The 14,790-nt window shown below is 40.3% G+C and overlaps 1 protein-coding gene across 2 annotated transcripts in view; it reads right to left on the reverse strand.

Moving 5' to 3' along the window:
• PARP8 (poly(ADP-ribose) polymerase family member 8) overlaps positions 1-14,790 on the reverse strand; it is a 123,232-nt gene that overhangs the window by 63,129 nt on the left and 45,313 nt on the right. For both annotated transcript variants that reach the window (XM_071425441.1, XM_071425440.1), the window contains exons 3-4: positions 5,195-5,232; positions 81-170 (exon numbers count right to left, since the gene is read on the reverse strand). In XM_071425441.1, the coding sequence (XP_071281542.1) occupies positions 81-170; positions 5,195-5,232 (128 nt within the window). The remainder of the gene's footprint in view (positions 1-80; positions 171-5,194; positions 5,233-14,790) is intronic.

The following is a 14,790-nucleotide window of genomic DNA, read 5'->3' on the forward strand; positions in this document are numbered from 1 at the left end:
ATCTCCCTCTAAGTTCAGACAACATCTTTGCTTTCCTCCAAAATTATGAATTTGATAAAACTCTGTGGATATAGGATTACCTGTAGCAATTTGGTGGAAAATTACTGGAATTGGCTCTGTTGTAACTAACACATCTTCATCGTTATCAGAACTGGAAACATAAGTGTTATCTACAAAAGAAAAACACTTTGCATGGTGAAGTTCCATTGTGTTTTGTCAGCCCCTTCCAATGTTTCCTATCCCAGATTTTTGTCACAAGGAACCACTCCCCAGATGCTTAGGGAAGCTGAGCACTACCACCTTCCTGCTGTGTTTGGATTTCATCCCTTGAAATTGTTAACAAAAAGAAAAATATTATAAGTACAGGAGATTCAGACCCAAACTTTATAAAGCAAAACCATGGAGTGTAATGTCATGGCTTTTGTGAATCACACCAAACTCTGCTCTGAACCAACCCACAAGGCTTAGGGTGGCTAACCCTTCCCAAAATTAATACTTGTTCTCTGTTTTTTGCTACGTCTGACACCAAAACTCAAGCTAGATCTAATAAGCAGAGTGAAAGCTGCACTGAGAGCTGGGTGTTAACAGCCAATCATGCCAAATACCTGTGCCTCATTTTGCCTAGCCTCATAAAGGTTATTTGAGTGTCTTCAAATCTGTGGATAACCTTTCTTCCACCTGATTCAGGGAGAACAGAAATCCCTCCCACTTAACCTAAACATTGGTATGTATGAATATTATAACTATTTCACGAAATTTTCTTAAAAAAATGTAGGGATTAGACCGTGGAATGTGTCTGTTGGGTTTTTTGGTTTTGTTGGGTTTTTTTGTTTGTTTGTTTGTTTGTTTGGGGTTTTTTGTTTGTTTTTTGTTTGGTTTCTTTTTTCTTTCCAACTTAATGTTTCCTAACAAAAACCAAGAAGCAGCAGGGTCTCCTGTACTATCTGCAGGAGTTAATTTTGCATGTATTGCTGAACTGCTTATGAAAGTAATGATACTTTGTTTTCAAATGGTCTGGGCTGAATTGAAACCTATGCTCTAGAGCAAAAAGGCCAACAATTAGGATAATCACAGATAAAGTGACTTACATATTATAACTTTAAACACTTTGGTCCCACATCAGCAACGTGCATGAAATCACACGCAATTTTGGCATACTGCTGCAGCCCCAAAGCTTTTGAGTGCTCCCAGTGAAATGTTGCAGGTCTTAACATTAATTGGGAGGAAAGTACAATAATATCACCCTTTGTATCACAGCAGTTCTCGGCCACCTTTATCAAGAGGGAGCACGGGGCTGTGGCCGTTCCTTGCATGGTGCGCCAGGCTGGGCAGGGCAGCAGCTACACCCCACACACAGATGGGTTTTCCTGGCTGCCAGTGCAAAACAGCCTTTCTGCCACACTCACACACATCTGCCAGGTCTGACTCTGCCCACACCTTCGCCTACTCCCACTCCTGTGCTGTCCAGCGAGGCAATCTGAGGGATCTGGGGCTGGCTCCACACACACAGGCTGTGTGCAGGCAATGCTGCAGGAGGCCAACACCACTGATGGCCAAGCCCTGCACTCCTGAGGGCACAGCAGAACATCAGTCTGGGGCTGCTCAGCTACACACTGGCCACGGGGACATGTTTTACAGCCATGGCATCGTGTGAACTAAGCGGGGTCAGCATTCATTCTTTCTCCCACTTTTGTCTATTGGCAGGACAGCTGCAGCTTGCCCTCTGCAAGAGGCCCTGCCTTGACTCTGTTTGCATTCTCTATCTCGTCACCATCATTTCCATGTCCACCTTGCACATACAACACAAGCACATCTGTTTCCCAGTTTTGGGAGTGTAACTTACTGCTATAGAGTCTAATGAACTGAGATAACTGAGGCCATCATTTGGCTCTAAAAAGACCTGACACCACATACATGGAAGGGAGAGAAGGGAATCCTTATGCTACAGCCTATTGCTGTACAGAAAACTAGGAACAGAGTATGTTCTGTACAGAACAGACATACATATATGGGAAAGGACTGCTCAGCTACAGGTTTTATAGATTTTTACTGTATTTTTACGTCCATTGTCATTTTTTCTTGGCAGCTGGACAATATGACTTTCACTGCCAAGTTGGTTTTTTTCTTCTGCTATTCAGCAGCTATTTGGGTTTTTTTTTCCTTCCATCAATATGATGAGACTTGAAATTAAGATAATGGCTTTGATTTGTTTCCTTCAACAACCTGTTTCTAACACTGACACCTAGGACTACTTACCCTCTTCACTGGAGGACATAGTGCCTGGACCTAGCAGAGGGATGCAGCAAACTATGAGCTGCCAAACTGGTTCTCTCCAGCTGTGCTGCAATCTATTGAGGTCTAAAAAGGTGTGTAACCTACAAATCACTGGGATAAAAGACTACAGCAGTTCTTCAAGTTTCTGTCAGCCAACACAAATCATTCTGAACATAAATTCATTAGCAAAATGCTTGCTGCACTGCTGGTTCCCACAGGAGTCATGATACACTCATGTAAGTGGGACTTCAGTCTATTCATGGATGTTATATTCTATAACTGCTCCTTAGAAGAATTATTTTCTTCAGTTGTGTCAATGTTATGAGAAAATTGTTACAGTGATACTTTGCTGAGACTGTTATTACCTGGCTCTAAACTTTTCAGTTATGTTTTCACAATTCCAGCAATGGATAGGTAACTTTCAGACATTACCATCTCAACACTATTACTGTTAAGTCCTCAGTCTGCCTTTGTGAGCACATTTTTAGCTTTCACTCCTAGATATGAAACCTTTAAACACCTTCCAATATTGAAAGTTGTCACGTCACATTACGGTTTCCATAGGTACAATTTAAAACCCAGCTGCCCCTATTTGATGCTTCAATAAGTAATTCAGCAACAGCTACACACTTCTGGCAGTACCAAAGTGCTGATGCTGCATACATTACAGCAAAGCAGGCTGTGGGAGTATGTATACTACTCAAGGCTCTTCATTTAGTATCCAAATTTACTTTTGGTTGTAGCATTTTAGCTGAATTACATCACTTGTATCGTGGCCTACTATCACCTATTTTCATATATTTATTCCACACATTAGCAATTTATCAGATTATCAACTCTGACAGCCTTGTCTTGGATTTACAAATCTGATGCACTCTGTATTGCACAGTCTTAATCTACACAGGATAAAAGTTTGCTGCAGCTATGCACTAATGGACTCAAACCTTTGTCTGTAAAGGTTTATCCTGTGAGAAATTTAATTTGAGAGCATGTGCTGCTCTGAACTCTATCACCTTGCAGCAGTACTTGAAGAACACCTTCCAGCTGAGGACATCAGCACAGAACGTCCCAGACTTGACACCATCACACCCTGATATACCCCTGAAACCTTCCTTAAGACACATGTCAGAAAAGGAAGACACAGTCAGCAATAACATTAGGTTAGAAATTTAGGACAAAAACTGGTGACAAATTACTGGGCTCACTGAGTCCAAATGAGTGTTTTATGATCAAAGCTGCAAAATGGCAGAAAGTCCTTATTGCTCCCAACGCACTGAACATCTCATCATCATAAAGCACACTTATATCCTGCAAAAGCTTGAGATGTGAATGAAATCAGCTCTTCTAAAGGCCTGAAGGACTGGATTTTAATCAGTAAACATGTACTGATTTACTCTCTGCTCCAAGCTAACTACAGTGCGAAATGTTCAATTGCTATCTGCCTTTAAAATATAGGGCGTGATGGCACAGAATATTCATCAGGTTTCAGGGACACTAAAGTCACTCAAGCTTGTAGGCTATCAGGACATGCTGCAAATAACACTCAGAAGGAAATTCTGAGGTCTATCAGACAGAAGAGTTAGCCAGGAAATGAGCTCCCATGTGCTGTGCAAGTAACTGCTGCTGGTTCAGTGCTTCAGCTTACCATTTATGTAGAAGTTCCCAGAGGTCAAATTTTGTGATATTTAATGGAAGAAACTGTTAATAACACATGGTGAAGATTTTTTTCAACTATTTGTCCCTCTGTTCATTGTCAGCTCAATGCAGTAACTGTAAATCCATTTATCACTGGTATGACTGTGCATTTTATGAATCTCAGTTTCTCCCATTTCTAAATGTTGAATAGACTAATAATATTCCCCTCCACAGTTTTTACTGGTAAAAAAAATAAATCTAATAGAGGTTTTAGCACTCTTTCACAGAATCCATTTTTTGGCACCACTGTTGATTTCTTTCTCTATCTGCTTCAAACACTGGTGTTTTGATGAGACACAATCTGCTGCTTATCAATGAAGAAGATCAAAGTCACACTTCTTTAGAGTTTCTAAAAGAAATAATAATACTTCTTTGAGAAACATTTCAGAAAAGCTACAGATAAAGATCAAAAAAGGGCAGAGGGTTTCATATCATTCACAGTACTTACAGCGTTAAATAATCACAGGTGCACAATGTGGTGCAGTCCAACAGTGCTACCATAAACCTTTATTTGCACAGCACCTGTCATCCCCACTTTCCTCTTCTGCTTCTGATAGCCTGTGCTGCCTGAAGAATCTGTGCAGTGTCTTTGTGAAGGAAATTGGGGAAATAGGCTCCCTGAAAACTTGCTTTTGTCCTCACCTGCTTCTGTTTCCTATGAATAACACACCATGTCAAGACTGGCCGCGTGGTTACACAAACACCTTTGCCAGCCCAGCTCAAAGCACTGAAGGGAGGCTGTGCTGAGCAGCTGGGAGCCCCTCTGGGAGCCAGCACTACCAAAGAGCTGCTGCACACGAGTGCTTGGCTCCGGCTGACCCCGGGAGGCACAGAGCCTGCAGGCTGAACCTGGAGAGCACCAGCAGCCTCGCTCAGGCCTCCAGCACAAGCGCTCGGCTGGCCCTGCGCCAGCCTCCTCAGGCTCCTCACAGATCCAGCTTTATCCAGCGTGCCAAGGAGACGCTGGGCACTTTCTCACTCCTATCCCTGTTGGCACCAGCACCCCGAGCTACAACCTGTGAACCTGTGTTCTCACCCTGACCCAGCTGATAAATGGTGCCTGAAAAGGGGAAGTGACCGTGAAAATAATCTTAACTAATGGAAAATGATTAGTACAAGATGCACCTGGAAGACATCAACACCCTTTCAGATATTCTCCTTTGAATATAGCAAACTGTGGTAACATGTATATACATGTGTCACGGGCAAGGATGTTGCACTGTACCTGGGTAATCCTCAGAGACATGCACTGAATAGGACACACTGAAAAAAGAAGAAAAAAAAAAAAACAAAATTAGAAACAACAACATTAACTGCTGGCACAACAATTTTTCCTACTCCTGTATTATTTTATGCTTATTTATAGCTTTCTGACAGTTTCCAGAACAGAAGGTAACATCTATTTTGATGGCTTTTGAAGTGCTCAGCTGAAAATAAAAAGTGTCATGCCCATTTTGAAAGCTTACTTTGCTAAATTGGCATATCCTGATTTCAGTGTTCTTAAAAGGAGTATCAAGGCTGCATTATATTCCCTTTAGAGTAACAATTCACTTCTGATTTAAAAAAAAAGGTCACTCTTTGAACACCAGAACTAGACAACTAGTGAAGCCCAGTTTTTCCTCTATCTGGCTTCTGTAGCTGACTCAAGACTCAGCAGGACGCCTTTCTCATTGTTGTACATTTCTGTTTCACCAAACAGGTGAAAGGATCTGGATGTCTTGGGCTCCTTCCTTCTATCAAAACTCTTTATTTTATATAGTATTTGTACCTTTTGTCAATCTGTGTTAAAATTAAAATTTGAGAGAGCCACAGTCACACTGAAGAGTGACTTCACTACGTGGATTCCCTGAATCTGTTTCATCAGAAAACAGCCGCTCAAAACCACTATCCTGATTCTGCAGCTCAGTTACATCTGCTTTCCCTATGTTCCAGTGAGATCTTCACTAAACTCACAGCTGAGAGCAGGACAAATAGGCATGATGGTTTGCTCAGTTATCTAACTACCCACCAAGTCCTTCTGACTTTAAGTTTAGCGTCCATCTTAATTTTTGGATTAAACATTCAACTATGAAGCCCACTGAAGGGTTTCTGTTGTATAATTCATATTCTCTCCAATTCTAAATCCTATATATTGTGTCAACTTACACATTTAAATAATATATGGTGTGGGCTCATGTCTGTAGTGAGTTGAGTCAAAGCAGGATAGTACATGGTATGTATTGCACTTGCTTAAAAATTGTTAAAAATTGGTTCATACAATCTTTCTAAATGACATGAATACAGCTTCCATGTAGACAAGAAACTGAAGCCAGGTGTGATTGTTAATGTTTCTCCCTCAAGGATTTCCATTAAATGAGTTCCACTTTCACAATCCAGTGACTGTAAGAGGCAAGCAATTCCCTCACACTTCCTTTTGCAAGTCTATCTGTTAACACACAGCTCTCTCACCTGTTTCTGCACACCATTATTCTGGAATATTTTATGTATTGTTTGGCTAAGACACAAAGATGCCTGTTTCTTCAACAGCTGCAAATGTTCTCACAAATTGAAGCAGAAGGAGCATTTATTACAGCTGACCATGGATTTTGCCACACAACTGCTGATTAAAATCCCATCACTGTAAAAATTCAACATTTTATTACTTTTCTGGTTTAATTATGTCTTAGATATTTTGAATAGGCAGCATCTGTATCTCCTCATCTTGGAGCATTTTTCCTAAGGACTGGGTTATTTAAATCTAATTAATCTGTCACCATGTATAGTATCACTATTTTAAATAAGGAAATATTCCAAAATAAGGAAATGTTGTATCTCAGTGCAGTCATATATAGAGAATTTTGCTCTGTGATGCAGGAAAAAAAAAACAGAATACCCAAAAAAATTCTTGAGAACTTAACTGCATGCCTGTTCTCAGCAAACCCCATCTTCTAGAAACATGTAACCATCTTCTAGAAACATGTAGTCATTGTAACCATGACTTCTTCCTTCTACTACTGAAAGAGGTAGTGAAAGAGCCTTACTTTTTTAGACTGGCTGCTTGCACACCTCTTTGCTGCCTCCAGAATTTCTGGGTATGGGTTTGTTCCAATATTGAGAACAAGAACAGGGACTGAAGGGTTTCCCAACCTCTTGAGTGCAGATACTCAAAATTCAGCTGGGAAAAGACATCAGCAACCTAGCCCAACTTTGAAGCTAGCTTTGATTTCAAAGCTAACTTCTGCTTGGTCAGTGTGTTCATGCGCAGAAACCTGATGGAACTGAGTTTCCCTTTTTCTTCATCAAGTGGTTAGCTCTGCCAGCAGCAGCTGTGGTGCTGCCAAACGGAAACTAGTAACCAAACAACATGCTGTTTGTCTTGTGAGGCGGAATAAATTAAAAGGTTAAGGAAAATGCAAGCTAGAAATAGTCTCAAACCTGACTGTTCAAACTTGGGATCTGATCCAGAGCCCAGTGAATCCAGCAACAGGGAGATTAAATCCACCCCACCTCCCCCAGAGAGAGGTGGTAGTGCTTTGCTTCAGCTTGTCAACTCGTGTTAGTTATATGTGGATCATGGAAGCAAAAAGTGGAAATGAAACTACTGAACAAAACAAAACTTGGATTTTTATCTGTGCTCTCCTCTGTGATTGTCACACATGGTCACCCTTCAGCACATTTTTCTGCTCTCAGGATAACTGCTTCCTATTGCCTGCACACCTGGTTTGTCAGAGAACAAGATATGCCAGGCAAACAAAGGTCTCCCAAGGGTTCCTGTCCTCCAGCCACCCAAGCATTTTCCGACTGACTTTAACAAGATTTAGAGCCAAGCCACAAACACACAACCGTGATGACTTACAGCACCTTAAGCAGCACAGACTTCAGTGAAGATGCAGATGTTCAACACCTCTCAGTGTCAAATCCTCCCAAAGCCAAAGAAAGCCTTTCTTGAAGCAGCTTTTTCATTTAAGAACTCAGAAATGCAACTGGAATTAATTTAGGCCTGGCCCTCACATAGAAGTACAACATGATTATTCCAGTGAGGGAAATGATTTTTCCTTCTGGCAATGCAGCTCCTCAGCCCACCCCTACTGCAGTTACTAAATACAGCTTACAGCAGTATAATTTATTCCTGTTCCCATAAACACGTTCACCATTCCTCGTTCAGTTATATTGCTTTAGCTACAGGAACAGTTAAACTCCTGGGTGTAAACAAAGCCTCCATGATGGTGCTGTTTCTGTTTTACTCTGACCCTCTGCAGAAGACATCCTGCAATACATTTTTTTCTGAACCCTTAAGCTTAGAACAAGCTTCATACTTGAAATGGCCTAGTAAAATTTTTTGTTATTCAACAAATAGTAAAGTACTACATGAGAAATTAATGGGAACTGTCATGTTTCATATTTTTAATGTAAACTTCTTATTGCTTGAAATAATATTAACATCAACAGCCTTAGCTTAGTAACAATTTTGCTCACAGGGGTCTCATTGCAAGAATTTTCCAATGTGTTTTAACCATATCTATTTCTTCTACAGAAAAATTATTATGCAAGAGTTCATCTCCATTGGAGAACTAATTCATCAACCAGATGGGTATGCACCATGTAATTGCTGTTTTTTAAATTAATCTTTCCCAACTGAATACAAAATAAGCAGATTCATCTTCATCTGACATTACTACAATTTCTCAAAGCTAGTTAAAAAGGAGTAGAAAGTCTTAACTGATTATACTACCAGGCAAAATGTTACCCCAAAACCGCATCTCCAGGGCAAAGGAAAATACTCATGAAAACAGAAAAAGAGAGCAAAGCGAAAGTTACTGCATCAAAGCACATTCATAAAAAGGAAACCAACCAGCTTCACCTCCCTATATCCATCTGTAAGATTGCTTCCTGAGCCTTGAACTGCAGTTTTACCCATCATGATACAAACCCCAGAATCAGATACACATCCTAAAGCCACAACAGTGATGCTGTCTCTGGGATGCAGCTTCCCATCAGTTTCGGGTTATCTCAGCTCCATGCCACCCATTGTTTCTCTCTAAGAAAGAAATCCTTTAAGCTGCACTTCCAGCTGTTTTGCACAGCAGGAACAGTGTGAAGCATCTGGTGCAAGTCTAAGATTTATGCCTATGGAATAGTTATGACAATTCAACCAGCTCTGTCCCATGGCAACAACTGACTTACTGCCTTATTAAGTGTGGAAATTGTGATCTAGTTTCTATTCCAGTTTTAGTCATCTCTATTAGAGCCAGAACTCTATGTCCTAATGTTGTTTCTTGCAAACTTGATGAAGAAAGAAAACAAGATTTTTTTTCATGTGGAATCTGATGGTAATGCCAGTCTATAACAAAATACAAAAGAAAGAGTAAATAGGACTTAACCATAATACATCCAAAACTACAGAATTCAGAAGAGATTTTGTTTATGATACATCAAAATCTCAGATCTAGCTCATCAATGATGTAATGCAGCACAAAATTTTATAGCTAAAGAAGGATACTAAAACTCAGCAAAGCAAGCTATGGATAAACTTGAAATATGAAATGCTACTGTGGTATTGATTATATGCCAGGGTCAGCTTTTGAACAAGTTAGTGAAATGAAAAAAATATGATGGAAACTTTGATAGAAAAACAAAATTATGCTAGTGACAACTTTGGGCCAAAGGACCTCTTTAATGATCTACATAATATTTCTGACAGTACAACATCATATACACATCATGCTTTTACTGTTTTCTAGGTGAAACAGTAGAAAGGAATAAGATCCAGCTGAGAAGATGCAAGTGGAATTGTAGTCTCTCACCACTTACTAGCTATAAACTCACAACATTCTTACATTTTCAGTATCTGCACACAACATGCCACAGCAGATCAACATTTCATGAATATTCAATAATTATACAGTAAATACTTCTATCTTCAAGTTTTTGTTTTCTTATCTTTGAAAATGCTTACAAATTCTTCAGTGGATTCCTATTACTGTCACAGCCTTTAGTCTCCTTTTCTACTTCAATAAGACCAGCATTTGATCCTGAAACCAAACCATTCATATTGCTTTACTTCTGACCAGCCTTTGTCCTCAAACAAAATAAAACTGGTTCCAAAAAGCCTTTCACCATGAACACGAGTCACTCTCAACACTCTCTATTCTGAGATCCACTTTGAAACCTTATAACCTGACAATAAATCACATCACAAATACAGGGTAGAAATTATGATTTTTGGAAGACAAACTGTGGGATTGCACCCAAACAAAACTTTCAAATTGCATTTCTGAAATAGAGGACCTTTGAAGAAGTGCCTTGAGAACTGGCAGATGAAGGCATTTAGGAATTGACCAGATGAAATCTAGGGTACATGATTTACACAAAAAACTGGATTAGTTAACAGAAAAAAAAATAATAATTTTTTTTTTGTAAATGACCTCATGTGAATTAGACTATGCGAAGAGAAGTGAAATTCAAAATTGATATTTAAACACACTGCAAAAGACGCAAATGTCAAGTCTTTCTTCCAATTTGTGTATAGGTTACATGCATGCAAATAACAGCAGAAGAGACTTACAAGCCAGAAGCACCAATTTTCAATGGCAAAAAGGCATCTCCTGTTTGATGGACACCACCAAAGGACAAGTCTTATAAAGTTACAGCATGGAGACAACCATTTCATTTTATGTTGAAAACAGAACAAACAAAATAACTTTAACAACAACTGATACATAAGCAAAAAATACTACAGCTATGACAAAGAAACTTAACAAAACCTCTCCATTTGGTGTTCAACTGCCACAAGTATGACTGAATGATAAATGTTAGGTTTTTCAATAGATTATGAACAAGTAAATTAGCAAGATACTCCATCACTTGGTATATATGAGTGCTGTGCTGAGAAATACTTCATTACATTTCAGTAGAGCTCTTAAAAAAACAACAGAACTATGGGAAAAATAATCTTGATTTCCTCTCTGGAGCTTTTAAAAGATTGTATCTCACTTAGCACACATCAGCTGAGGAAGTGGTCACTGAAGCTCATATTCAGAAACAGAACTGTGGCAGCATTTTGCATTTTCTTACCTGGCAGATTTTGTAAACAACTCTCGCTAGTATTCACTTTTGTCTCCAGCAAAGAAAATGTGGAGACTTTTAGAATGTATTTATAAATGTACATTTACAATTATATAACACAAATTTTGTTCTGCTTCTTCATTAAAAGGGTGATTAGGCATTGGAACAGACTTCCCAGGCAAGTGGTGGAATCACCATCCTTGGAAGTATTCAAAAGGCATATGGATATGGCACTTGGAAATATGATTTACTGGTGAACATGGTGGTAATGTATTAAGAGTTGAGCTTGATGATCTTAGAGGCTTTTTCAAATCTCAGCTGTGCCATTAGTCTGTTACATATCACAGAATCCCAGCAGAGGTCAGACTAGAGGGGATCACAGTGGGTCATCTGGTCCAACCTCCCTGACCAAGCAGGATCACCCCAAAGTACACAGCACAGGATTGTGTCCAAATGGTCCTTGAACATCTCCTTTATTGGACACTACACAGCCTCTCTGAGCAACCTGTGCCTGGTCCCAGACCAGTGCCTGGTCAGCAGCACAGAAAAGAAGATCTTTCTCATGTTCAGGTGAATTTCCTGTGCATCAGTTCCTGCCCCATTGTCTCTTGTCCCTTTTCTCGGCAGCACCGAGCAGAGCCCAGTCCTGCTCTGACCCCTCCCTGCAGACACTGACAGACACTGATGGGGTCCCCTCTCAGTTGTCTCTTCTCAAGGCCTGAACAGGCCCAGCTCCCACAGCCTGTCCTCATAACAGAGATGCTCCAGTCCCTTGATCATCGTTGTCATCTTCCACTGGACCCGTCCCAGGGGTTCCATGTCTCTCTTGTCCTGAAGACCACAGAACTGGGCACAGCTCTCCAGATGTGCCTCACCAGGGCTGAGAAGAGGGGCAGAATCACCTCCCTAATCTGCTGACACTGTTTTTCCTAATGCACCCTAGGTTACCATTGTCTTTTTTGGCTACAAGAAGACAGTGCTGTCCTGTCTCATGGACACCAGGAGCCCCAAGTCCTTCTCCACAGGACATGAGGCTGACCAGCAGGTCAGCCCTGAGCCTCTACTGACACCTGGGGTTATTCCTCCCCCAGGTGCAAGACCCTGCATTTGTCTCAGCTGAGTTTTGGATTGTTCTTCTCTGCCTACCTCTCCAACCTGTTGAGGTTCCTCTGAAGGGCTGCAGAGCTCTCTGGGTTATCAGCCACTCCTCCCAGCTTTGTGTCATCTGCAAACTCCCTGGGGCGGCATCTACTCCTCCTCCAAGCCATTGAAGACATTAAACACTACTGGGCCCTGTACTGACCCCTGGAGTACACACTGGTGACAACACACGGTGACACTGATCACAACCCTCTGGGGTCAGCTGTTCAGCCAGCTCTCAATCAGCCTCGCTGTTCTCCCACCCAGTCCACACTCCCTGACCTTGCCACAAAGGTATTGGGAGAGACAGTGGCCAAAGCCTTGCTAAAGTTGAGGGAAGCAACAAAAAAAGTTCACAAAACACTTAGTGAATCCAGGAATACTCTTAGGCAGTACAAATCAGTGCGTGCTGCACTCCACTCACTCACTATACCCTTACAATACAGTCTCAGTAATGTGACAAAACCATAAACAGCAACTAAGTAAATGTTTCAGTTGCATAAAACACTAACCACAAAGTGGCGTGTATCTGCAAACACTCTGACAGACAAACAGTGTTAGAATCATGACTGTTAGAAATATACAGGAGAACCTATCTCATAACACGCTTCTGGAAATAAAAATTTGCAGAAGGTTTTTTTAAAATTCAAATAATTATACAGGCTTCTGCTCTTTCACATGGGGAAATAGCTACTAAAGCACAGGATTTCCACCTTTATTTAAAGCAATGATTTTAAAACTGATGCCATTAAATAGACTAATGATTAGCAAAAAACAACTTTATATTCTGGGAGAAAGCATCAGAGACCACAAATGAGACAAAAATTAAAAGGAGGTGGACTTGGGTTTTTATGCATATATTTGCACAGCTATGAAAAAGTGCTTGTCAGTCAAGCACACCAAGAATAATCTCACAATAATAAAGATTAGTTTATTTTCTTTTACAAAATTTAGAACTTGAACTAAATCCCACTGAAGTCCAAGGGAGACTTTAGTACTTGTCAAAGAAGATTACAGGCAAGTTGCACAGAAAATAAAGGACTTCTGGCCCCCTACTACACTTCTGTTATTTTCTAGAAACAAGTACTTCCTTGCTTTGCTAAAAATTTCAGTTTGTACTCCAAAGGATGCAAATCTTTTTGAGCACTTTTTTCTTTTTTTTTTTCCTTAATATTTGCTCATTGCTACACAACTGGACTGCCAACTATTTCACATCCATACCATTTTCTAGATTCTTTATTGAAACAATATTCATGGATTTCTAAACACCTTTTGAAGTACCCTTTAAAATGTTTTGAATGTACATGTCTGCATCTCAGTAAATTTTTTTACAGATATTTAGGCCACTTTAGATCTCCTGAACAACCTCAGTTCAATGAGTTTCTGTATTCCTTGTGATCCAATAGCTGATGACCCAGCATTAGTCACAGCTATTTTTGCTGCTAGATATAGACAGATACCCATAAAGAATTGAAATTTCTGCACAAGCCCCTTTCACCACACATCATAACTCCCCATGATGCACCAGCAATTATACAGAAAAGAATAACAAGTGATTCTGAGTAATCTTTTCCTCTGGATGATGGAGAATGTGCGTGTGTGGTGACATATGAAAAGTCCCAGGCACATCTATTGGTGACAGATCAGAACTACTCCAAAGAGAGATGAGCAGTGTCAATGAGTCAAAATTATTATAGTTTGCATTTGTCACTAAGAATAATTGAGCTAGAGGTCTTCTCATGAAACGGAATTGCATCTGAATCAAATGGGGAATGTTACTCACAAAGCCCTGCTGGATTCAGCATGTCATTCAAATAAAGGGGGCACAGAAAACTGCAGCTCCAACATTCCCCTTTAGCAAAGCCTCCAATGAAGAAGGCATAAAAACTTCTAGTAACTACATCAAAGTCTACAGGATTGATCATTACTTTAGCAAACATGAGGGGACTTTCAAAAGTAAAATTAGCAAACCAGGAACACTTGGGGGGTGGGGGGGGGGGGAGAAATGTATGTGCTGTGTGTCATTTGGACATTCAAGTATGTTGCTCTGGTTTTTTAAGTTTTTCTAAGCCTTCTGATGTTTGCATTCTTGTAATGAACTTTCTCACGTACTTTATGTAAATAACTTATTGTTTTGCATTCTTTTATGGAGCAGGACAAATTTGATGGACTGTTAGTTTGTCCAGTGTCATTGGAGAGGTGGCACTGTCATCCTCCAATCCACTGTCACTTTTAGAAATCTATAAATGTTGGAGTCCGAAATTGCATGCTCTTATTTTTACCTTGGAGAGTCCCATGTCCGCGTCATGTTATTTCATGTCCTATAGTGACACAAGTGTGTCTACATGTGCAAAACCAGGTTCCACACAATCAGACTGCACCAGAATCTGACCATTTCACTGAGAACTACTAAAGCCTCCTGTTTGTCAAGTTGCCCAGTTTGACCAGGTGCAGCTCCCTCCTCCCAACATGGATACATTTTGTACTTCTGGTCAGTATTCTTTCTCTCCGCAGATCCTGTGGGTTTGAATTCTTCCTGCGTATTCCCCATTAGCTCTTCATCCAATTTCAGTCTTCCTCAGGAAACAGAGCACTAAAAACACCTCAGGACAGTAAATTCTTGGCCCAGCTCAGCAG

Source organism: Agelaius tricolor, unplaced genomic scaffold (assembly GCF_023055355.1).
Source record: "Agelaius tricolor isolate 1412-34295 unplaced genomic scaffold, bAgeTri1.0.p SCAF_4, whole genome shotgun sequence".
Classification (NCBI taxonomy): Eukaryota; Metazoa; Chordata; class Aves; order Passeriformes; family Icteridae; genus Agelaius; species Agelaius tricolor.